Here is a 26152-nt window from a genome sequence, read left to right on the forward strand (position 1 = left end):
TGGAGTGGGGTGAGGTCAGTGTCTAAGACTAGAAGCCAGCTGCCACGCTCTGGGGACCCCACGCTTGGCACGTCAGGCCGGCTCCCATGTCTAGAGCACCCACAGGGTGCAGGAACCTCCGGGCCGCAGCTCAGTCAGCAAGAATGAAAGCTCTGGGGTTAGCCCTAAGTGGGCCCTTGGTGGAGGATCAAGATATAGGAGGTGGACCCCACCCCAAGCGGCCTGCTCCCTTTTGAGGAGAACCCCATGCATTCAGCCTTGACCTCCTATGTTCTGGGTCCGCAGCACGAGGAAAGGACGAAAGCACACTGGGGGACAGCTGTGACCAACCTAATGGTAACAGCTTACTCCTCCCACCCTGCCCACCTGCCTGGGGCATAAACTGAGTGTGTGGAGCTGGGACTGACCTGGGGCTCCAGCGCCCCCTACCCTGGGGTGGGACAGCAGGTGCCAGTGTCCTGAACCAGTTTTAAACCCAGCCCAGCTTGAGTCTCAACTCCAGCCCAGTTGCTTTCTGGCCCTGTTAACTCTGGGCAGCTCAGCTGGGAACGCCAAGCCTTAGTCTTCTCATCTTTAAATTGGAGAGAGAGCAGTTATCTCTCACTGGGTTGTTAATGAGAAAGAAGTGTGGTAAGATGCTCGCTGCAGAGCCTGCTTGTGACATAGCAAGCATCAGATGTCATCCCTCCTAGACGGAACATCTCTGGGACTAGACCACAGTGCAAGGGATGGGAGAGGCCCTTCAAGGACCTGCCGCCCCAGCAGAGGGGCAGGGCTGGCAAGAGCTCACCAGTGGTAGGTCCCTTCACTCAGCAGCCCCCTGAGTCCTCCCCAGGTCACTGCAACCAGATCTTCTTGTTGGGGCCAAGAGGGACACCCCTGGCCTGGCCTGCCAGGCTCAGAAGCGGACCCCAAGGGAGGGCTAAGGGCCCCTGTTCAGAGCCGGCCTCGGCCCCTTCTCTTCCACGACTGTAGGGCGGTGTCAGACCCGGCCTGACCATTCATTGCAGGCTGCTCCTGACCCAAGGGAAGGGCCGGCCATACCCCAGCAGCAGTCCTGGGCCACCAGCCTGAAGGCCTGAATCCCCTTCTCCCTCAGGCCCAGGCTAGACTCCAAATCCCCAACCAGCCCCAGTCAGAGCTCCCTAACTTCCATCTGGGGCCCCGGCTCATGCCCTGGCCCATTCTCGACACCCCTACTTGCCCACTCAAGCTGCTCTCTAGTCCTCAGTTACCTGAAGCCTCGGGGCCTTTGTAGCCACTGTTTTCTCCTCCTGGATGCTCTTCTAACCTCAGCTGGGTTGGCTCCTGTCACTCAGATCTTTGCACCAATGTCACCTCCTGAGCAAGACCCTCCCTGAAGGCCTGATCTGAAGCAGCTCCCAGCGGTGCCCCATCCTGTTGGGCTGGGCTGCCCCGACCTCCTACCCCACCCAGGCCTTTGCCCACAGGTGTGTCCCAGACCACCCTCCTGCGAACCTACTCTGACCACCTCTGGGTCACTTCCTGGTATGAGAGACCCCCTCCAACAGCCCCCTTGGCCCTGCTGCTCCCTGTGTGTCACAGCTCTGGGGACTGACACAGGCCCTCCTATCTCTATGGGGCAGAGGGCCAGGGCATCAATCCAGGTCCAGCCCTTGGCCAGACCCTCTGCCCGGAGGCTGAGCTCATGCTTTGGGAGGCAGCCACTGCCCTAATTCCCAGACCAAACTCCAGCTTCTTACTCTCCCCCCACTCCCAACCAGGCTCCAGCCTCCACCAGACGCTTCCCTCAGTGCCCTGGGTGCTCCTCACACAGGGTCCCAGCCTCTGATGGGGGTGGCACCTCAGAGAGCAGATGGCCAATTCCACGGGATGCGGAAGGGAGCCTGAGAGGCCCACAGGAGTGGGGGTGCCGCCGTCCCACCCTGGTGCTTCCACCTGCCTCTCCTCTCCACAGACTCTTGCTACGAGACCTGGAGCAGGGACAAAAGCAACTCTGGGTGGCAGAAGTCTCCCTTCCCTTCTCAGAGTTTCACTGCCTCTGCCAACTGCTTGCAGCTCTCTCCTCCCTCTGTCAGCCTGCATGTCTGCAAACGCAATGGGTGCCAGAGCGGGTGGGTGGGAACCACTAAACCCAGCTGCAGCCCTTCATGCCCACTTTGGGCACGGGGGCGCAGCTCTGTAATCAATCGGGCATTCAGAGTGGCACCTCCTCTCTCTGGAACAGCCCTGAGGGGGCCCAGGCCAAGTCAGACCCCCAGACCCCACCCTCAGGGGCTCCCAGGCTGCTGTGCAGTATGACCAGGAAGCCACCAGCAGGCCCACTGTGTGCTCCATGCCCGTTCCCTTGAGGGATTACGACGCAGCCACTCAAAAGGACGGCAAAGGCACTTCCCACAGAACGTAATCAAATGTGGAAAAGATGCAAATCAGGGTGCAACCCAAGATTTAACCACTTAAAACAATATGTGCAGTAGGAAAAATACCGGAAGGAAATTTATCACAGTAGTGGCTGCGGATCAGGTTCAGTGGAGGGGTAACGGGTGTTTCTTCTTTTATAACTTTAAGCTTTTCTGTAATGAGATTATGGATGGGTGGAAGGGCAAGAAATTGCTCTGTAATGAGTTTTGTACCTGCAGGCACTGCACATTCCTTCACTGACTTGATCCCTTAGGACAGATGTTATTAGCCCATTAGTGGCCCAGAGAGGTTAAGTAACTCTTCCAGGGGCAGAGCACATTACAGCTGGATCAGAGCCAGACTCAGGCCTCTCTTGATCAGGGAGGGGGCAATGGGGAGAGGACCCAGAGGTGCCATGGGGCTCTCTCCAGCAGAGAAGAGGGTCAGGGTCAGGCCTGGCAGATGCCCTTCTCCAGAAAGCGGGCTACACGGCTGCCACCCCCCACCCGCTGGACAAGCTCAACCCACTGGTGCCTTTGCCCATGCTCTTCTCCACTGCCTACAGGCCCCTCCTCCTCTCCATGGCGGACACTCCCCCCATCCTCAAGGCTGCGCTCTTTCATGCTTCCTCCAGGAAGCCTTCCCTGATGGCCGGCTCATGGTGGTCAGCCCCTTGACCTCCCACAGCCCTGGCAGTGAGTGCAGGCATCCTCACCTGGGTGACCACATGTCACTGGTCCCCCCACCCTTGCTTTTCACCCCCACAGCCCGTTCTTCACGGTGGCCTGAGGGATGCGCACATCGTTCCTGTTAACATCCTCCAACAGCTCCCATCACAAACCCCCTGCCCTTCATAGTCTGCCTCTGCCACCCTCCCCCACCTCATTCACACTCCTCTCTACCCAGGCTTGTCTCCCTTCTTTTTCTTAAGAAACCAAATTCATTCCTGCCTCAGGGCCTTTGCATCACTTGCTCTCTCCGCCTGGTACCTACATCCTTCCCGACTTGTGTTTTCTCGCCTGGCTTCCTCTTATGGTTCAAGAGTGCCCCCCATGAGTAAAGGAGGATTTGCCACCTTGGAGGGGAAGTCTGGACCTTCAAACGTGGCTGTACTAGGCAGACCTGCCTGTGTAGGTCTCCCCATGGGCTGCACTGCACAGCTCCTTCACCCCCTCCTGCTGCTTGTTTGGCTCTGCCAGGGCACTGGCTCTGTCAACTGTCCATGCCTTTAGCTCAAACTTTCCTTGACCCCACCCAGGACCCAGATTTCCTAGTCTGAACTCTGGCTGTTTTTTGTCTCTCCAAACTTCTGTGCCAATCAGATGAGACGGACAGTGCTTTCTATTGATGGTTGCAGTATAATCAAAGCAAGGATTTATGCCTAAAGATATTCATCACAGCATCATTTATCAAAGTGAAAAATAAAAAACATCACTTTTTTTTTTTTTATTGGGGAATTGGCTATTTAAATACTTTACCCATTCTTTTAATTTATATTTTATTTTTTTTTGGTTAGCTGAGCCATCCTGCAGCTCAGCTCAGGCCAGGAATCGAACTGGCGACCCTGTTGCTCAGAGCTCGCACACTTGAGTGAGCTCTTAACCAACTGAGCTACTCGGCCGGCCCTCAATCACAATTTTCAACTGCAGAGAATGGGTTAAGAAAAAATGTCTAATTCCTTCTACCACATTCTTTTTTATTTACGACCCTCCAGGGGCTTCCCACTGCAGCTAGGATGGAAGTGCAACATCCATCTGCCCCCACCTGGCCCATCCCCATCTCACCAGCATGCTTTTCACTGGTCGTGTTCCAGCCTCACTCGCTTTCTTTCTCTCCCTTGTACTCACCATGCTCCCTTCCACCACTGAGCCTTTGCACCTGCTGTTCCCTCTGCCTGGAATACCCTCCCCTCTTCATCTAGTGAACCGTCACCCTTCAGGCCCCAGCTCACACATCCCCTCCTCAGGGAAGGCTTGGCTGGCCTCTCAGACCCAGGTCAGGCCCCCTTTATAGGATCTCATGACACTCAGCCTTCCCCACTAGACTGGCAGCCCCTCCGAGGGCTGGGACCACATCTGATTTGCTCAAAATGAAAGCTCCGGTGATGAGGGGTTAGGACCATGGCAACAAAGCAGGCCCTTGACTTATATTTGTTGAGTGAACAGAATATTTTACAGCCATTAAAGTTTTAATGACATGAAATATTTACCTGATCATATTAAAAGGAAAAAAGCAGATTTTCAAGTTGTTTATGCAGCATGATTACAAATAGGTAAGAAGTAGAAGGACATAAACCAAAATAATATTTGCCTCCAGTGGGTGGAATTATAGGCAATTTTACCTCTGCATCAAACTTTCCACATATCCCACAGGGGCTATCTTAACTTTCATCATCAGAAAAAGCAAGTAACTAACAGCTGATCTCTACCGTTTGCCCTCAGAGCTGGTGCCTCTAGCCAGGGTGTCCTCTGCCCACCAGCAGGAAGACTTAAGGTAAGATAAAGAAAGGTTAAAGGGTGTGGCTCTGGGTGGCAGGCAAGAAGGCTGGTGGGGAGATGAGGCTGGCTCCACTAGGACAATCTCAGGCCTTGGAAGGGGGACAAATGGGGTGGCGAGGCCGGTGGAGGCTGGAGTTTGAATCCTCGCTGTTTACTGGCTGAGAGACCTTGGGCAAGGTTCCAGGCCTCCCTGGAACTCCATTTCTCCTTCCCTAAGTGGAGCCAACAGTGGTACCTGCTCTGGGGTTGAGGGAGCATGAAAAGGAACAGTGCACATAAAGCATGCATCAGAGCCTGTCGCCAGTTAATTTTTAAAGGGATCACAGTCAGACAAAAAGAAGAACTTCCATGTACCTCTGGCCTCCAGGTTAGTCACAGAGAGGCTCTCCCAGAAAACCCACTGCCCCTCCCGGCCCCTCACCCACTACCCTTGTCCTCACACACCTTCCTTGGACCCAGTGGCCGCCGCCGTGGCAGAGGCTGAGGTTGACCCAGTAGGTGTCCGGCCCATGGGGCTCGAGTGCTTCCCCCCACGGCCGGGGGGCTTCAGGCCGCTGGGCTTCTGCATGGTGGTGCCACTCAGTGGGTGGAGAAGGGCCTGTGTAGGTCACGTTCTCTCCGCCATCGTCACTCACCTGCAGACAGAGAACAGGAGTGATCACATCATAACATCACCCCGATGCCAACACAACAGAATTCCAGCAAAGCCAACCCTGTGAAGCAGGGACCATCATCACCCCCTTTTTCAATTTGGGGAAACTGAGGCACAGAACAGGGCAGCAAGTGTGGGCCCAGTGTGGTACTGGTGTTGCCAGGACGAGTATCCTGGTCTGCTGCACTCGGAGGTCGATATGCTCTCTCTGTCTACCTCCTGAGCCCACGAGGTGAGAATCAGGAGCAAACTGGCTTGGGGTCTTCCGCCATCATGCATGAACCACAGCAGCCCCATACCAGGAGCACGAGGGTCAGCACGGTCACCAACGGCTGAGTGTCGCTCTCATCACAGAGCACAGGCTAGTGTGGATTCTAACAAACATGGCAACCTGTTGGGTTACTCTCCATCAGCCCCCAGGCTCTCTAGGGCCAGCCAATAACACATCCCTCCTGATGTGGGCCAGACAAGGCAACAGCTAGTTTCATCAACCAGCTCATTGCTCTGTTTTGCCAAGGCCACACTCCAACTCTAGGGCTCACCATCCTAGCACTTGTCCACTCCACCCAGTGTTTGGGGACATACACACAGAGAGGCCTACACCTGCCTCAGTCCTGCGCCAGGATGGACTCATGTATCTGCTGCTTGCCCTTCTACCATTATAGCTCCCTGTCTTGATGACTAAACAGAGAAGTGTGTGATGCATACGGCGTACGGGGCACTAGCATTTGACAAAGGGGACTCCTGAGAAGGGAAGCCTCCAGTTTCCTAAGTGATGAGTTAAGGGCACCAGATGCCAGGAAGATGGGGCTGGCTGCAGGGGGCTGGAGGAGACGTGGAAAGGACAGGCCTACCATCCCCTGGCCTCCTCCCCGTCTGCACTGCCTCTCATGCTCCAAACGTCTATGGAGCGCACACCATGGGCCAGGCCCTGTCCCGCCCCCGAGCCGCAGGCTTCTGCCTCGAGGAGCATACTGTCCAGTGGGGAGAGGAAATGCACACTACAGGAGGAATGGGAGATCCTGGGCGAAAGCATCAAGCCCTCAGGACCATGAGAACAGGGAAAATCAATGCCCTCTGGGCACGCTACTCTGATGCAGTCGGGGGTGCCCTAGCCTCAGCCCATCCGGCCATATCCTTATGCCACTCTTGGTCACAGAATGTTATTCCCTCTTAGGGAACCCTTCTCTCCACTCGTGATCCATAGGACTTATGTGGGTTGACCCCCGCATGCACTCCTGGAATAGACACATGACCCAGGCCTGGTCGGAGCCCCTGTGGTTGGCTGAGGGAAGATCACATAACCCAAAAACCATCAGGGCCTGGACCCGCTGGAATCTTTAAGAAGAGGTGCTCTCCCCGCTCTGGGGCTGCCTGGGTGTGGGATGGACACCAGGAGCTGCAGGGCCATTCCAGTCACCACATGGGAGAGCCTGCCAGGAATGATGCCAACGTAGAGAAAGCAGAGCTGAGTCACTGGATTTGGAGGCCCTGGATCCAGCCGAGCCTGAAACTGGTCACGCGAGCCCCTCACTTACATCAGCCAATAAAGCCTCACACACACGTGCACTGTTTTCTCTTTTCGCCCAAACCTGTTTGAAGGACACTGTTGCTTGAAACCAAAAAAGTTATGACTCACCCAGAAGCCAATCCGCAATGCTCACAGCAGGAATACACAGTGTCCTCAGGATGGCTCTCAAGCCAGCAAGATGAGCCAGCAACACTGTTACCTGTCCTGGCACAGCCAGAAGGATCAGCTCCTCAGGTGGGGGTGCTGGCCATAACAGCTGAGTGTGCCCCGAGGCACACAGTGGTGACACCTACCAGTCCAGGTGAGCTGAGCATGCGGCATGCCTGCCAACCCTGACCTGGCCCCCAGAGCCTGCCAAATTGAACACTACAATCCCCTGATTGATACCCCGGGAATTCTGGGGCCCGGAGTCATTTGATCAGGCTAAGGTACGAGGCTGCTGCCTTGCTCCCAGAACCCAGCACTCCAGGAAGCTCATTCAGTGGGGAACTGCCCCGTGGTTTGTAGGCGTCTCCCTCTGTGACCCTGGTTAGGCTGTGTTGGCATCCCCGAACCTGAGAGGGACTCACTGAGCCAGCAAGGGCATGTGAGAGTGGGCTCTGGTGACAGCGAATGGGTGACTACCCTGTGGGTGGCCAAATGGGCTTCCTGCTCCTGTGGCTTAGCCCAGGGCCCCTCTGACCTGGGAAATCCGCACACAGAGTCCCACATGGCTAAGGCAGAGGAGAGTGTATTGCTGGAACTGAAGCGAGGTGCAAGGAGCCCTCCCCATGCCATGGTCCCTTCCCTGCCCAAGACCCTCCCAGAGAAAAAAGCCATACATTGTGCGTGTGTGTGTGTGTGTGTGTGTGTGTGTGTGTGTGTGTGTAAAAGGACTTGGATTCAGAACATATAAAGAATTCTCAAGGGCGGCCAGTTAGCTCAGCTGGTTAGAGACCAGTGCTCATAACACCAAGGTTGCCAGTTTGATTCCCACATGGGCCACTGCGTTGCACCCTCCACAACTAGACTGAAACAACTACTTGACTTGGAGCTGATGGGTCCTGGAAAAACGTACTGTTCCCCAATTAAAAAATAAAAATAAAAAAGAACTCTTACAACTCACTAATAAGAAGACAACCTGACGAAAAATGAGCCAAAGATTTGAATACCATTTCACAACCAATGAGGATACGCAAACAGCAATAAATAAGCAGAGGAAAAGATGACCAACATCACTAGTCATTAGGCAACGAGGATCAAAACCTCAAAGAGAAACCACTTCACACCAACCAGAATGGCTAAAAACCGGGAAAACACTGACAACATCAAGCACTGACGAAGAGGTGGAACAGCTGGAATACGCTTATTGTCAGTAGAAATGAAAAATGGTACAACTGCTTTGGAAGACAGTTTGGCCATTTCTTAAAAAGTTAAATACATACCGTGTTTCTCTGAAAATAAGGCCTAGCCAGAGAATAAGCCGTAGCATGATTCCTCCAGGATATGGAGGGCACGCACCCCTCACATGAGGGTTTTATGACCTGTTTCAGGGAGAAGGGTGCCTTTTCCACAGAATCCAGCTTAAAATATTCAGTATGCCAAGGTGCCATATTTTGGTACCTAAAATCATGCTACGGCTTATTTCCAACTAGGTCTTATTTTCAGGGAAACAGGGTACCTACCATATGACCCAACCGCCCAAGAGAAATAAAAATGTATATCCATACAAAGATTTGTAAAAAAATGCTCATAGCAACTTTATGCATAATAGCCCCCAAATGGTAACAACCCTAGTGCCCATCACCTGGGGAACGTACAACTGTACACCTACACCACAGTATACCACGGGGCAACAACAGGAACTCCTGACATATGCAACAACGTGGACAAACCTCAGAACACATTATGCTAAGTGAAAGGCACCAGGCACAAAAGACTACATATTGCACGATTCTATTTATATAAAATTTCAAAACTATAGACACAGACAGAAGATGAGCAGTTGCCTGCGGGTAGGAGCCGGGACGAACTGAAAACAGGCACAAGAGAACTTCCTAGGTGGGAGAAACGTTCTAAAGCTGGATGGTGGTGAAGGCTGCACAACTGTATGTGTACACTAAAAATCATCCAACCATACACTTAAAATGGATGAATTTTATGTCGTGTAAATTAAACCTCAACTTTAAAAAAATCCTTGAAAGCTCCCGACAGAAGTTAGTGCGATAGGCTTCAAAGGCCTCCTCACCTCACCTCTCACTTCACCACCATGACCCTTCCTCACCAACTCCACTCCAGCCATGCTGGCCTCCAGCACTAAGCACACTCCAGCCTCAGGGCTTTTGCACATGCTGTTCCCTCTGGTTGGAATGCTTTTCCCTCAAATATCCAGATGTGTTACTCATCTTCAAGTATCTGTTCCAGTGTCCCCTTCTAAGATTACAACCCCTACCCAGTCCTCCCCACCCCAACCCTGCTTGGTTTTTCTCCACTGCACGAGGACAGGGACTTGAGTCTATTTTGTTTACTGTGGTATTCTCAGTCCTGACAAGAATGTCTGGTGCCTATAGGAGCTCAGTAAATCACCGCTGAATGAATGAATGATGCTGGCCCATGGGGTGAAAGACCCAGAAGGCCCCCCTCACCTCCGCAGGGCTGAGCACTCAGGACTGAGTGGCTAGTGGTGCTCAGCCTAGCTGGCTGTCTGACGCCACAGCTTTTCACATAGCCGGTCTGACCTCCCCGCTACCAGTGTGTCCTTTGAGTGAGGGACCCAGGGTTATAACTGTATCCCTGCATTGGAAGCTCCCCAAGCCTTGCTGCTGATGACCCTGCGTTTCCTCACCACTTGCCTGACACTTTCCCACCTCCCAGACTGTGCCTGTGCCTTTTCTCCCACCTGCTTCACTTCACCTATTCTAACCACCTATGGAACACCTAGCCCAGTGCCTCCTCTTCCTCCTACAGGAAGTCTTCCAGGATTTTGGCTCACAGAGACCTCAGGATCACAGCCTGAGCCAGGAGAGAGGATACTGTTCCCGTTTATCTTCACCTTGCCTTCTGAGAGCTCACAGGCAACCCCAGGTGGGGCCATCGTCTCTCCTCCCTGAGAACTCAGCTCCAGCATGGTACCTGGCACAGAGCCCGTGATCCGGAAACTGTAGTGAGCAAGCCTGCGGTGGCCCAGAGGACAAAAGCCTTCGAGGGCTCAAATCCCCACAGACACTCCTCCCAGGAGAGGCTTCCGGAGGCTCCCACAGTTACCTTCCTGCCCTCCTTGACCTCGATGATCCCAGCAGCCTCCAGTACGAAGAACCTATTGTGCGCCAGGCCTCACAGGAATGTGGCCTCATTCTTTCTCACTAGCCCTGACGAGGCAGTGGCCATCTTACAGGTAGTGCACCTGAAGCTCAGAAAAGTTCAGGGACTTGCCGAAGTTACGCACAGCTCAGTGGCTGGGACCAGCCCCTGGCCCACCTCCCCTCACTGCCCGGCTCAGGCCTGGAATAACATTTGTGAGACCCCTGGCCTCTGAGGAAAGCATCCACATTTCTCGCTTACGCAGCCGACCAGAGGTGCTGGCGGGAGAGAACCAAGGCGGCATTGACTCAGTTCCAGCCACCGCTGCTGAGGGCGCAGGAAGGGCAGCGAGAGAAGGCCAGCAGCCCACCCCCTCACCACCCCTCACCTCCATGCGGGCCTCCAAAGCTGGAGCATGGGGAAGAGGGGACAGAGAAAAATGGTGAACAGGAAAAGGGGGAGGCAGCCTTGGGCCAACTGGCCTTTGCGACTCAGCCCTGCTCATGGGGTAGAAGAGAAGGGGCTTCTTGGGAAAAGCTGGGACATGGTGATAAATTGGCTTCTGGCCACACTGCAGCTGATGGGGGAGGCCTGGGAGGCGTGAGAAGGAGCAGATGCAAGCCTCGTAGAGATCTAAAGCCCAGGCCTACCATGACTGGCTGTGGGAGCTTGGCTCAGTGCCTCCATTTCATCACCTGGAAAGTGGGGTAAAAGTGTTGCTGCCTCGAGGGGAGCATGGACAAGCGAGTCAGAGGACTCAGCCCCCAGGAGCTGTTGGGAAGGGCAACTGTTGCTACTGTCTGGTGTCTGTTACGATCTCCGAAGGCCCGGGGTGTCCACGCCGCCTCCCCCAGGGACTCGGGCCCAGACGAGGCGGGTGTGGGAGAGGCCGGACAGGGCGGGTGGCATTCAGACCAACAGGCCCCCTTTGTGCTGCCCTCAATTGCCATTTACTGAAGACAAACCCGGGCTGCATTTCAGGGTTTCCATTTCAGCCGCCTGGGGGTGGCGCGCCACAGTTTCAGTGGAGTTGAGGACCAAGAACTTTCTGCCAATCGGCGGCCCAGGGTGCGGCCCCAACGGAAGGGCAGCGAGTGCCAAATGGGGCAGCGGAAAGCCCATCTCTGAGTGCCAGCATGCCCAGAGGGTGAGGGAGGTGGCACCAGGAAGGGTGCTCCCGGGCCAGACTCTGCTGGGCGGGCCAGACTCTGCTGGGGGACCCAGCCATCCTCATCCCCTGGGCGTCCTGCTAGGAGGGCAGTGCTGTGCTGGACACTGCTGCTGGCTGAGGCCGCGTGGTGCAGACCTCATGTAGCAGCTCGCCCAGGGTCTCTCCTCTTCCTCCCCATCCAGGGGTCCTGGCAGTCAGGGTGCCTGTGCTCCCTACTCCTCTCCTGAGCCTGAAGCCAGGATGTAGGTCCACATGGTACCCAGAGATGAACTTACAGCATGGCCCATGCCCAGTCGCCGAAAGCCCTCGTCTGGGCCCGAGTCCCTGGGGGAGGCGGCGTGGGCACCCCGGGCCTTCGGAGATCGTAACAGACACCAGACAGTAGCAACAGTTGCCCTTCCCAACAGCTCCTGGGGGCTGAGTCCTCTGACTCGCTTGTCCATGCTCCCCTCGAGGCAGCAACACTTTTACCCCACTTTCCAGGTGATGAAATGGAGGCACTGGGGGGAGGGGTGGGAGTGAGGGACAGAATAGGAGGCGTGGGGTGGGGGGCAAGGCGGGGAAACTACGAGGCACAGACCACACTCTGCCAAACAGCTGAGGATTTAGTGGCTAAGGGGTGTGTGTGTGTGTGTGTGTGTGTGTGTGTATGCGTGTGCATGTGTATATGTGTGTGTGTGTGTATATATGTGTGTGTCTGTGTGTTTGTGTGTGTATGTGTGTGTGTATGTGTGTATGTGTGTGAGTGTATGTGTGTATATGTGTCTCTGTGTGTATGTATATGTGTATGAGTGTGTGTGTGTGTGTGTGTGTGTGTGTGTGTGTGTGTGTGTGTGTGTAGGGGTGGAATTCAGAGACCGGAAGGGACAGTGATGGGGGGTGGTCTTCCAGGGATGCCTAGGCCTCAGGCTGAGGGGGTGAGGAGCCATGGGGGACATGAAGCAAGGGGTGTGACAGATCAGGTATGCATATTGGCAAAACTGCCCTCGGGAGCTGATGAGGACGATGGGTGCACGGAGGCTGCTGTGATAGACAACAGACACAACAGGGGGCCTGAACTGCGACTGAGGCAAGGACTAGAGGGAACAGAGAGGGAAAGGATGCTGAGCAGGGTTTGACAAATAGTGAGGGTATGGGGGGGCCCGGGGTTCTAGCAGGTGGTGGAATCTCTCAGACTGGGAGGGACCTGCCAGGAGAGACACAGGAAAAGGGAGGGGCTGGAAGGGGGAGCTCAGGTGGGGACAGACCAAGTGTGAAATGACTGAAGGACCCTGGAGGGCAGGGGGTAGGGGGTGGGGGACAGAAGGCCAAGTGTTGGGTCGTGGCCCTTGGGAGAGTTGGGGACGCAGAGGCTGGAACATCCACTGGTATGTAATGCGAGGGGCTGGAGAAGGAGGAGAAAGGCACCACGGGTTACGAACTTGCAGGCACCCCAACAACAAAAGGGCACGAATGGGGCAGCTTTCGAGGAGACGGTGCTGGGCTGGAGAGCCGCTGGGCCTCCCAGTCATCAGGGAAATACAGGTTCAAGCCACAAGGAGCTCCCATTCCCACTCAATCAGATGGGCGAAAAGTCAAAAAGCCAGGTGATGCCAAGTGCTGGAAAGGCCAAGGAGCAGGGGCAGATGGGCGGGGCGGGCAAAGCCTGAGGGAGCCCTGCAGGGGCAGGAGATCAGGCCAGGGACCAGGCCGTGCACCCAGGGAGGGAGGCGCAGAGGGCGGGTGCTTACCGCAGCTCTCCATGCAATAACCAGGAACAGTGGTTTTGGGGTGGGAACAGGGCTGGGGCAGGGGAACTGGAGCTGCACTTCTATTTATAAGATTCGTTTCTCAGGGATGTACATGGGTGTTCACTGTATCCTCTCTATGCCTTTATTTGAGTGCCTAAAGTATTTCATAATCACTTTTTAAACAACAACAAAAAGTAAAGATAGACATAGGGAAGGGGAGAGGAAACAGTTCGCAGAGTGCACCCCCAAAGGTGCTGACCACTAGGTCACGGCTCCCTGAATCAAAGGGGAGGCCTTATGTGGGTGTGACACGGGCTCCCCTAGTCCTGCCCCACTGGGCACCACAACTCTCACACCTGCACCAGAAACCCAGTGTTACCCCAACCCCCAGATCCAGCAGGGGCCCCAATGACAGAGGTAACTACTGTCCCCACAGCCTACTCCCAGCTGGCACTTATGCCTGTCCCATTCAGCTTGGGAAGGAGGTTCGTTTTGTCTACATTTGACGGAGGCTCAGGGAATCGCACCCCGCGGGGAAGCTAGCATCCCCAGACACAAGCAGAGCAGGGCAGGGCGGCCGGACAGGCTCCCTCCCTTGAGTCTGCCAGCTTGAGGCAGAAGCCAAAGCTCTGAGCCTCACACCAGCTGCCCCTCTGGCCTGAGAGAGGTGGGAGATGGCGCCTGCCTGCCTGTGCCCCTGTCCCAACACCCACCCTCGGCTCTCATGGAGTCAGCGAGGCCCCGCAGGAAGCTGCAGCCAGCCCTGGCTGTGCAGGCCCAATGCTCAGCACACCTGCCAGCCAGGAACAGAGGACAGAGGGTCCCAAGAAGAATGGGGTGGTGATGGGCCCTACTTGGGGTCCTGGATTGCCCTGGGAGTACCAAGGGGCCTGGTAGTCATCCAGAGCCAGTGTAGGGAAGGGACCCGCCTAAGCCTCAGAGCAGAGCTGGGGCTGGAACCCAGTCTCCACCAGCTGATGCGGCTTCGAGGGAGGGGAGGGAGAATGAAGCTGGGAAGATGGTGGGCAGGGCATGACATGCTGTGCCAGCAGCGTGGACAGGAGTGCAGGGGCATTCACGGTGCTAGGCAGGGAAGGACAGGCCAACCCAAGATCTCCCACCTTCTCTGGCACCTGCGGATGGGAGACAGCAGGGCCTGAGTCCAGAGCCTAGGTTCCAGTCTTACACGCTCACCATCCTCACAGCCTCCAAGCTCAGGGCTGCAGTTCCCTTTTGTAAAGTCAGCATCTTCCCTGTCCTGCCAACAACCTGGGGTGACTGCAGAGCCCTGGGAAAGAGCTGGACACACAGGCCTGGCCATCTTCCCTCAGGTTTGGAGGGATCCTGTCTCCCAGCAAAGAACAAAGCGGATCAGGGCTGTGTCAGGTCGAGGGAGGGGAAGGAATGTCAATATATTTTCCTGCCTTATGTGTGCGCGTGCACACACAAACACGCACACACGGCATGCTCAGAACCAGGGCACAACCATGGCCTCAGAGCCTACCCTTGGCTGTGAGGCCACCACACACACACACACACACACACACACACACGCCATGCTCAGAACCAGGGCACAACCATGGCCCCAGAGCCTACCCTTGACTGTAAGGCCACCCATAGTTCCTGCCAACCGGAGAACTGGAACCCTCCTCCACTGGCCCAGGATGCTAGGCAGGCATCAGCCTGGCTCTGCCAGACAGGGTCTCCCACCAGGCCTAGGGAGAAAGGTTTGGGAACAACAGGACTCACGTTGTCCTCTGACCCACCTTTATTCCCTTTTGAAAGAATGGGAAACTGAGGCCCAGGTCAGAGAAGCGATTCACCCAAGGTCACAAAGCAAGTGAACAGGACATTAAGACTCAACCACTCAAATGAAGAAAACCTGTGCTGCGCAAGAGGGTCCCCGAGACCAGACAGAGTCAGAGGCCCAGGGAGAAGAGGGGCCTGCTGAGGTCATCCAGCGATCAGGATAGACAGGAAGGACTGGGCTCCAGTGTCCTGCCAGGCCAGGTACTGACCCAGTCGTCGTTTACTATTGCCGTCTCCACTTGGGCTTTCTGTGCTAGCTTCATCCAACGCATCTAGGCCAGGTAGCTGCAGGAAAGCCACCCCATCTGCTGGGCCTTCCTCCCCAGCCCAGCCTGTCAGGCCTCCTCCCTAGGGTCAGGATTTGCACAAGCAACTAAAAATTACCCCTGAGCAAAGGACAATCTTTACAGTAAGTGGTGCTGAGTCAACTGGATAGTCACATGGGAAAAACTCATGACCCCTCCTGTGGTTGGCAGAATGCCCCCCCTCCCATTGATGGCCTCTTATAACTAGTGAACATGTTAGTTTACGTGGCAAAAGGGAATTAAGGTTACAGATGGAATTAGGGTTGCAAAAGAGCTGACCTTGAGATGGGAGGATTAGCCAGGCAGGCCCAGTGTGACCACAAGAGTCCTTGTAAGTGGACGAGGGAGGCAGGAGAGAAAGAATCAGATGGCAGGGTGAAAACGGCTCAGTCCAACATTGCTGGCTTTGAAGATGGAGGCAGGGGCCACCAGCCAAAGAATGCGAGCAGTCTCTAGAAATTGAGACAGGCAGAGAAACACAATCTTCCCTGCAGCTTCTATAAGGAATATGGCCCCGGGGCCGGCCGAGTGGCTCAGTTGGTTAAGAGCTCGCTCAAGAGCTTGAGCTCTGAGCAACAGCAGTTCGAGTCCAGCCCGAGCTGAGCAGCCGCTGAGCTGCCAACAGGTAGCAGGATGGCTCAGCTAAAAAAAAAAAAAAAAAAAAAAGGAATATGGCCCTGCTGACATCCTGATTTTAGCCTGGTGAGACCCATTTCAGATTTCTAACTTCCAGGATTGTAAGATGATACATTTGTGTTGTTTTAAACCACTAAGTGTGTGGTCATTTGTTATAGCAGCAAAAGGAAACTAATACACTTACTTTACATCACACATACAAATCAATTCCTGATGGACAGCAGATCTAAATATGAAAGGTAAAACAATACAGTCTTTAGAAGAAGACAGGAAGTGCTAAAAATAAGGGGAAAGATGGATAAATTGGACAAGATTAAGAGCTTCTGTGCATCGAAAGATACCACTGAGAGTGAGGGGGGGTGGGAAAGCCACAGGGGGGGAAAGACGTTGGCAATTCCTATACTCTACAAAGGATTCATATTCAGAATATAGAAAGAACTCTGACAAGTCAAGTTAGAAAAATCAGCAAAAGACTTAACAAGCATGTCACAAAAAGAGTGCATTCCAAAGACCAATAAACATATGAAAAGGTGTTCACCTTTATTAGTCACCATGGTAACACCACAGATCTACCAGAATGTATAAAATGAAACAGACGGACCACAGCAAGGCTGGTGAGGCTGCGGATTACCCGGAACGCTCATGCACTGCTAGGAGGAGTAAACTGGTATAAGCAATTGGAAAGCAGCTTGTCATGACATACTAAAGCTGTACAAACCCAACCCTAAAACCCAGCCATTCCACACCAGGTACACCCCCAACAGAAACGTATACGTACATGCACCAAAAGATACGTTCTATTTCTAATACTCCCAAACGGGAAGTAACCCACCTAACCGTCACCATTAGAATGACTAAATAAGTTGTCATTTAGTCATGTTTGTAAATAAATTCACACAATGGAATAAAATACAGCAACGAGAATGAATGAACTACAAGTAATGCGTATGAAACTTGCAATTATCATCTTGAGTGAAAGAAGCCAGATATAAAAGCTGGAGTATGATTGTATGCTTCCATTTAAAATTAAGCTCAAGGGCAGACAACACTTATTTATGGGTGGTGTTAGAAATCAGGGACGGGGTTGCCCTTAGGCCAGGGGGTACTGACTGGAAGTAAAAACAGGAGGGACTTCTGGGGAGCCGCGGCGTCTGAGTCTGGCTTTGGGTGCTGCTGCCCAGCGTTCCACTTTGAGAAAATTCTCCAAGCGGTACACTTATGACATGAGCACTTTTCTGAATGGATGTTACTCTTCAAAAAGCAAGTTTAAAATTACTTGGGCAGGAGTGGAGGAAGCAAGGGTGGTGCCTGCTGCCCTCGGGCATTTCTGCCCATCAGACTGCCTCAGCCTGTGGCCCCTAACCAGGCGGACCTACTGGAGTGTGTCTTCCCCTGATTCTGTGAGCTCCCTGCAGGAAGGCCCAAGGATCCACAGAGTTCAAGTGCCCAGGGTCTGGCACACAGTGGTACTGTGCTTACAGAACAACCTTCCTGTGCACCAACCTTCTTCCCTAAAGAAGCTCAGTGAGTTAAAACCTCGGCTTCCTCTCACTTGAGCTTTCCCCTGCGGAGGGCGGGTAGGAGGCAGAGCCCACTGAGGTCCAGGCCTGGCCCCTCTTCAGCGTGAGAGGCCCAGACAGAGAGGAACGAATTCAAACCAGGGCCCACAAGGAAGGGCCAGGGTGTGGCAGTCTGCAGAAAGGATGAACCAGCCAGGGGGCCAGGGGTACCATCTACACCTCTGAGAGGCAACTTAAGTTTGCTGGAGGGTATAGGAGGGGCAGACTTTGGTGGTCCCAGGGTGAGGTCAGTCACTATCAAGCCCTCAAAGTCAGTAGTTTCTTTTATTGCTTCCAGAAAGGCAACCCCCACCCCCCACTGCCCCCAACAAACCAAATTCTGGCAGAATGTTGCAGGCACCCACCCACACCCATATACACTGTAACATCTTCAGGCCTTTGCACATGCTGTTCCCTCTGCCTAGAATGCCCTTCCTCTCAGCTGCTGGCAAACTCCCTCAGCTCTCACTGAGAGCAGCTTAGGAGGGCAGGTTCTTTGCATATCTTGTTCACTGTTGGGCTCTCGGTACCTAGGACAGCGCCTAGCACACTCAGGAGCTCAAAATATTGTATGTTTAATAAACACATGAATGAATGAAAATGCCCTCCTCAGGCACCCTCATCCTCCCCAAGCCTAGTTGAAGGCCCATAACAGCTTGTTCACACCCCATCAACGCATTCACCCGGCTGGCTTCAAGCAACGTCTGGGGAAGATAGAGGGAAGCAACTCAGCACTCCGAATGACTAACATCCTGCTGGAAACCCAGCACCAAGCATGCTTGGCGCACACAGCAGATGCTCACTGGCTGCGAGTCCAATGGGCAAAGCAGGCAATGAGCTCCCCATCACCAGAAGAGAGTAAGCAGAAACAGGCCTGCTCTCGGAGCAGGTTTCTGCTTCAGTTGACACAGCTGCCCTGAGAAGCTCTCTAGGGCTTGTGCGGCTATTATTGCTGTCGAAAACAACATCAACAGGAACCTGCTGAGTGACCCCCACTCCCAGGGCTGGCCCACCACAGGGGGAAGGGCGATCCCATGTCCACGCCTCTCTCTGTCACAGGACTTTTCTTCTTCACTGTGTTTGACGCTGAACCTGTGTGGGTATACTTAGTGTGGAGAGCTCAGGGTGGGACGAGACCCCATCAACCTCGGCTGAGTTGCTCCAGCCTAAGGAGCCACAAATCCATAACATTTGTTCAGCTCCAGGCAGCAGTCTAAGCGCTTTATAAATATTAACTCATTTAATCTTCACAACAGCCCTGTGAAGAAGATACTATTATGAGCTCTACCTTCCTGATGGGGCAGCTGAGGCCCAGAGAGATCTCCAGGCTTGGGGGGAAAGGACAGAGATTTAGGAAAGAGGTTTGGAGGGGACCCCACGGCCCTCAGCGCCCAGGCCAGTCTACAGCACCTCTGCCCATGGACCCGGCCCTCGCCTGTCCTGGCCTTGTTTCCTGGGCCCCCTTCCCCCACAGCACCCTGCATTCCAGCCTCCCTGAACTTCTCATTGCTCCTTGAGACAACCTACCTGTAGCTTGTCCTGCCGGGAATGCCTACACCCCTCTTCTATCCCTTAGCCAACTCTTGGAGCTGAGTGGGTGCGCCCAGAGCTCTCCACACAGCCTGTATCACAACCCCCCACACCTCCTCGAGAGATAGGGGTTCTCGGGGCAGGGACAAGTCTGGCTCCTGGTTCACTGGGTCTCACCCGCCCCTACATCCCGTTAGATGCTTGTGGAGGGGGCTGGCTGCGAGCATCAGCTGCTGGCCAGGATCCTCCGGGAGGAGGAGTAGAAGGATCAGAAGGCGCTGCCATCCGCCCTCCCTCCCTCTGTATTCTGGATGGCCGTTTGCCCCAGGACCACACGGTCTGGCTCCTCCCTGGAGGTGCTGTCCCTCACTTATATACAGCATGGGCTTCCACGAGACAATGTGACCAGACAAAGCCACTCCAAACTCCTGTTTCCCTCTCGGATCTTGCTGCTAGAAAGCTCGGAGTCAAATTACCTCCAATAGGAGGTGCAGGGCCTGCTCTGGCTTCATTTGACTTTTGCTTCCCTGGGTTTCTTCTTGCCCTAATTTTCCCATGTCTTTTTCATCTCGTCTTACTGCATTTATCTTTGCAAATCACCTTAAGTCCTTTCTGGAATCATACAAAGAACACACAAGGCCCCGTCGGATGTCTTCCCTCATCTGCTTCCTGTCCCCTGAGCCCAGCGCAGCCACTGGTCTAACAGAAGCTAAATGTGAGCTGAGTGACTGAACCGACACACAAATTTATGAAGCGAACAGTGTATAGTAGAAAAGGGCCTGAGCAGAAGCGGGATACAAGGTAGCAAAAAATCCAAAGACACCAAATGTCTTTCCTTCCTTCGTCACCGGGTCCCACAGCCAGACACTCCACTTGGAAGAACGGTGAGCTCCATGCTGAGCTCCCACCCGGACACTCTTCTCCCGGAGGCCCAAAGCTCTCCTTCACTTTTCTCCCTTTGCACCCATCAAGAAGGCCCTCCTCAACCACCCCAAGTTCGCCCATCCTCCCAGATGCAGCCCTTAGACCTCGTCCTCCAGGAAGCCCCCTAGGCCATCCTACCCACCTAGTGCCCTGCATACCTCAGTAACACCGAGAATGACTTGCAGCCAGTCAGGGCAATGACCCCATTGGGCAGTGAGGCCTCTCTTCTACTCTGGCTTTAAAATGTTTCTCAAAGTTTTATCTTGTTCATATTTTCAGAAAGGGGGCAAATGTCATCCTAATTCAGTAAAAGCTTCCGGAAGGCAGTGCCGAAACGGAAGTGCACTGTGCTCCTCGAAGCCATCACTCACGCCCACCCTCATGCCACATGTTGGGGGAGCAGGGGCTGGGGGTCCCCAGGGAGGAGCTGGAGCCAGGCTAGGCGCAAGCAGCAGCAGATCAGCCCTAGACATCCACAGGCTCGCCTCTTTAGGGAAGGGAGGTTGGAAAACCAGGCGCTCCTCGTGAGCCTAAAATTCCACCCTCTCATGGCAAAGAGGCCAAAAGGGCAAAGAAGGAAGTGGAAGGGACGTGGGTGTCTTTCCAGCTGCAGCTGGAGTCAAAGGTATGATTCCAGGAACAGGGCAAGGGCTGCTCAGCAAAGGGGGAAGCCGGTAAGTGGACAAGGCCCCATGTTTATGCCCTGTCAATCAAAACCACCTGACCTGCTCTGCTTTCTATTCAGAAGGGAAACATTTCATTATCATTTTGAGGCATTTCTTTTGAAAACATGAGTTACATGAGTTTTGAGTTACTGTTTCTGTGTACCCTGGCGGCGCAGGCCAGAGAAGGGAATGGTGGGACAAGGTAGGTCCCATGCTGGCAATGGGACCCCCAGTCTCCAGAAGCAGAGGAGGCTCCCCAGCTAGAGCTGGGGGAGGCCCATGGGGCACAGCCCCAGCCATGCCATCCTTCCCCTAAATTGGCCAGATCAATGCACTCATTTCTCCCAATAAATCATACTGCTGAACGGTGGAGACCCACACACCGTATCCTGTGGCACCATGGGAAGTTAGCATGGGTCTCTTCTCCCATCAGACCGAGAGCTCTCAAGGATGGTGATGCCCCCAGTCTCCTGTCCTCCCCCCGCACAAACCACGCGTCATAAATGCAGCCGACACTGTACCGGCTGCGCCCAGCACTGTCTCCCACCCCCAGCCCCAGAGACCAAGTGGCTTGTCCCCCACCAGCTGAGTGGATGGGGTGGGCACCCTCACCCAGGCCGGGCCAATTGGTCTTGCTGGCACCCCAAGGTGGAGGGGAACACCTCTGGGAGGTCCTGTGGCCTCAAGCTGAAGCCACCATTCGGGGCAGCCATGCCAACAACCCAGAAAGAGCCAGCCTACAGGGAGAAGAGAAGGGACAGATGCACTGGGACAGGCAGAGAAAATGAAACCACAGTCCAAAGAGGAAAGCCGGAGGAGGGGCTGCCAGCCAGCTTCCCTCCTCCTGCGGGAGAGCCGGCAGCCTGCGATTGTTTGCTGCACAAGTTCCCTTTCCCTCCTCCGAACTCCCCTTTCACTTAACCTAATTGGAGGAAGTTCCTGTCCCCTGCAACAAAATTATCCCACATACATGGTCAGAGCCCTTCCCTTTTCCCCCCTCAAAGGCAGGCATGTTCAGGAAGCCGTGCCCACTACTCAGTTTATAAGATGAGGCGGGTCTGGGTAGAGCCAGCGCTGGAGAACTGTGCTCGGAGGCCAAGGCACAGCTGGCTGGCTCCCTGACAGCCAGATAGCATTTAGACTTTGCACTTGAGCAAGTGGGTGCAGGTGTCTGAGGAAGGCATGGCCAAAATTGTGCTTTAGGGAAATGAATATGCTAGGTGGGTCAGATGGCATGTAGGAAGGGGGCACGTTTCCCCGGCACACAGTAGGTGCTTAACAAATGCATGGAGGGCAAACAGGGAAAGCTCTGTGTGTCTTGATTTCCTCATCTGTGAAGCATAGGGAATGTTACTAAGATACCCATAAACTAACACATGCATTTAAAGAGCTAGAAACAGTTCCTAGCATACAGTAAGCACTCAATATGTGTTGTTGGTTTTTTAAAACTACACAAAAGCTGATGTTCTCCCCCAAGAACCACTGGGCAGATGCTATGATCTGAATGTGTCTCCCCAAATTCTTATGTTGAAACGTTATCCCCAATGTGACCGTCTTAGGAGGTGGGGCCTTTGGGAGGTGATTAGGTCATGAGGATGGAGCCCTGAAAGGTCTTTTATAAAAGAGACCCCACAGAGCTTCCTGCCCCTTTAGCCATGTGACAATACAGGCAATGTCTGCGACCTGAAAAAGGGCCTTCACCCAACCATGGTGACACCCTGATCTCAGAGCTCCAGCCTCCGGAACTGTGAGAAATAAATTCCTGTTGTTTATAATAAGTCTGTAGTATTTTGTTAAAACAGCCTGGACTAAGGGGGCAGGGAACCAGCAGGGTCAAGAATGCAGCTCCCCTCCTCTGGGCACAGAAGCAGAGGTATGGTAGATGGCATCAAGAGGGTGAGGTCAATCTTTAGGGTGGGAGGGCCAGGGAGGGCAGGCCAGAAGGTAACTGCCCCCACAACGTGGACCAGAGTGGAGAGAGCAGGGATGGCTGGGGCTGTGGGGATGGTGGCTTTCCCATTGCCAAGGGAGGCTGGACCAAAGCGGAGGGGGCAGCTGAGGGAGGAGGCTGCAGGGAGGCAGAGAAGCAGGGCCTGGGTGGGGCTAATAGGTAGGACTGTCGGACAGTGGACAAACAGCTGCGGAGGGGATGAGCCACTGGGGTGTGTGTGTGTGTGTGTGTGTGTGTGTGTGTGTGTGTGTGTGAGTGTGTTGTGTATAGGCTGGAGGGCCACCCAGCGCAGCCACAATAACAGTGGGCATTCCCTCTGTCACAGTGCAAACACTTCATACATATCCATCCATTAAATTCTCTCAACAACCCTAACAGGTAGATATCACAAGTATCCTCATTCCACAGATGGGAAAATTGTGAGACAGACGTGTACTGATTTGTCTGAGGTCACACAGCTAGTAGGTGGCAAAGCTGGGATTTGAACCCAGGCTGTCAGGGTCCAGCATCCAAACCCCTGGTCACCAAAGTAGACAGGAGATGCTGGAAAGGAACTGGTGTCCAAGGGTGAATCCCCTACTTGGGATTTCAGGCCCCGGGTGCACAATTCCAGGTACCACCTACCTAGCCTGCCAGGTGCACCTGGGGGCTTGCAGGTGCACACTCGTGTGCCTTGGGTTTTCCCCAGATCCTCACTGCCAGGCTCTTCTCTGCCTTTGAAACTCCTCTCCATCTCTACCTCCCTCCACCTGTCACACAGCCTACACCCCAACATCACTTGTAGGCCAGGCGCTGCAGACGCGATGCATCCTGGGCCCATAGCTCATGGAGGAGGTCGTCTGAGGGGCCCCACTTGGGAAAGCAGGAAGGACACGACAATCCCTTCCCTGAACAGAACTCCCCTGCCTTAAACCCCATGCCCCATCACCTAAATCCTTTACTGCTCCTCTAACCCAGCAGCCACCAGGCCTCCTGCTCCCTTCTCTGACTCCTGGCCCCTGCCCATGCTATTTCCCTGCCTGAAGCCCCTTTGGCATACTGGCAGCAAACTTCTGCACAGGGCTCCATCAAGCCTCCTCTCCACCCCATCCTCCAGGTGTCCCTCCTCCCCCACCACAGCTCTCAGTGTTGATCTGTGCTCCCTGGGGGCAGCGGTGCTCCCTGGGGGCAGCAATGCCCCAGTCCTGTGTACCCACCAGCCCCTGGTAGTGCTGGGCCAGGTGACAGCAGCTGGATGAATGAAGGGCTCGATGTTTACATTACAACTAGTGGGGAGTCTGGCACACACACACACAACATGAGTCGGCCCCCACGTGGTGCTCCCTGCTCCCTACTCCTCCACTGCCAGCAGCCCTAGGACAGCCCCACCCCTACTAGCGTCCCCTGGGTGTCTTACAAGGGTGAGGGCAACAGCCCTTATATGGAATCCCATTTCTCACCCAGAAAGGAGAGGTGGGGTCTCAGAGACGGCTGGATGTGTGACTTCTCTCAAGGGCCCCTCTGCCCATCCTCCCCATGGTGAGGGTGGGGCTGGGGCCTGCGTGGCAGTGCCCAGTGGGCACCAGCCCTGCGCAGGCCCCGCCTGAAGGGCCCAAACGGGCGGGTCCTGGAGGCCCAGCAAAGCATCCTCGAAGGCCGCGGCCCCTCCCTGTAGGGAGGGCAGAAAATCTGCTGCCTCACGAGCCATCAGCGCCAGCTTGGGGGGGCAGCCCTGAGGAAAGCCGCCCTGCCCCAGTCTCCTCCAAACCCCTCCACCAAGCACTTAAAACAAGTTTTGCAAAAGGCATCAGCCAGGCGACTCCAGTCTGCGGGCGGAGGATCCCTGTTCTCCCAGAACCTGGGTCTGGAGAAGGGAGCTGGGGGGCCGCGCCCACCAGGCTGTGCCCCCGCCCAGGCCTGTGAGCCCACAGCCCTGCGGCGTGTCCAGCGGCCCCGCGCTGTCCTTGGGAGAAGGGAGGGGCGGCCCCCCAGCAGATGTGCTGAACCCCTGCCTGCGGGGAGGGGAACAGAGGGTGCTGGGGATGCCCTCACCACGGGGACATGCAGCCCGAGAAGCGCCCCCCCAACGCCAGCAGTGTCCCCTCTGCGCCTGCTGGCTGGGGGAAGTTGGGGTGCACCCCAGGACTGGCTGTGCTCACGCCCACTCACCAGCCCCGATCCTAGGGCCTCTCCCCGCGCGACAATGTCCCCGGGCCAGCCCGCTTCTGCCCAGGCCGGAGCGACCGCTGCCTCCCGCATCCCTCGGTCCTTTGTTGCTCAGCGAGCCCCCTCCCTCGGGGTCGCCCCGCTGCTCCTACCTTCGTCCCTCCAGCATCAGGCTGAGCGGCGGCGGCCCGGAGCCGGCCTCCTCCTCTGCGGGCCCGGCCGCCGCGGGGGGAGAGGATGCTGCGGCCGCTCCCCGCAGCCACCCGGTTGAGCACCTCCTGGCGCCGGGACTCGGCGTTCGCGCTCCGGGCCCGGGCCTCGTGCCGCGTGTGTGCGGCCGGCCGCCGGCGGGAAAGCAAGAGGAGCTGACCGAGGAAGCCCGGTCGCCGCCTGCGCGCCCCGCGGCCGAGCAGAGCGAGCCGAGAGGAGCGGAGCGAGCACCCCGGCTCCGGGAGGGAACAAAAGGGGCCGGCGCTGGGGCGGGCGCCCGAGGGCGGGGCCTGGCGCGGCGGGGGCGGGCACGCCGCGCGCGGCCTCGCGGTTCTCGGGCCGCGGGTCCGAGCCGCCAGTGGGCGGGCGGGCGGAAAACGCAGCGTAACCTCGTCAGTTGCGGGGTATCCTGGGTGCACCAACACCCACCTTAGCACTGGGCACCTATTGGCGCTTCGATCGTTTTTGGTAAAAGGGCATCCTTCAGCCTTGCTCCGTTCTCAAGGGTATCCCAGACCATTGGAAGAGATGGAAAGTTGGGAAGCGGGGGTGAGGGATAGGGAGGTTCCTGGAAGGCTTCACAGAGGAGGTGACGTTGGACTGGCCAGGAAGAGGTAAGGAGGGGATGTGTGACCGAGGTGTGAACTCCAGGTGTTACTGAGCTGTCCTAAGGCCAAAGGAGTTGGGGATAAATGACACGGGTTTCTTGGTGATTTGCTCCCAACATGTCTGCAAAAAGTGGTACCCAAGACACAGATGAAGCCTGCACCCTCCTCCTTGGGACAGGATCTCTCTCCTGCAATATCAGAGGAGTTGGCACCGCTGCCTGGGCCACCCCCCTGAGTGGTGGGACAGAGGCTAAGTGGCAGCCCAAGGACGAGAAGTAAACAAATGCCAACACCCATGGGTGCCTGGCTGTGGTTGGCCTCTGCCTTTGTGTCCTCTTTCTCCTTGATAAGCTAACTGCGGAGCCTCTGTCTTTTTGGTTCTTCTACCAGCAGTGCTCTCTCCCTTTTCTCTGTTTCACAAATCATCCTTCCCTGCAAAGCCCAGCTCGAATTCACCTCCCTTTCCTTGAGCATGGGAATGTGCTTATGTTGAGGGAGGTTATGGTCTGTACAGTGAAACTCACTCCAGAGAGCAGGTACCAGGCACAGTCTTGTTTATATCCACAA

The 26152-nt window shown here is 55.2% G+C and overlaps 1 protein-coding gene across 6 annotated transcripts in view; it reads right to left on the reverse strand.

The window, feature by feature from the left end:
* Positions 1 to 25233, reverse strand: part of CLIP2 (CAP-Gly domain containing linker protein 2) — a 94434-nt gene extending 69201 nt beyond the window's left edge. For all 6 annotated transcript variants that reach the window (XM_019646902.1, XM_019646903.1, XM_019646901.1 and 3 more), the window contains exons 1-2: positions 24920 to 25233; positions 5325 to 5515 (exon numbers count right to left, since the gene is read on the reverse strand). In XM_019646902.1, coding sequence (XP_019502447.1) covers positions 5325 to 5448 — 124 coding nt within the window. In that variant the 5' untranslated portion in view covers positions 5449 to 5515; positions 24920 to 25233. The remainder of the gene's footprint in view (positions 1 to 5324; positions 5516 to 24919) is intronic.
* Positions 25234 to 26152: the final 919 nt, after the last annotated feature.

The sequence above is a fragment of the Hipposideros armiger genome, unplaced genomic scaffold, assembly GCF_001890085.2.
Source record: "Hipposideros armiger isolate ML-2016 unplaced genomic scaffold, ASM189008v1 scaffold_107, whole genome shotgun sequence".
NCBI classification, from domain to species: Eukaryota; Metazoa; Chordata; class Mammalia; order Chiroptera; family Hipposideridae; genus Hipposideros; species Hipposideros armiger.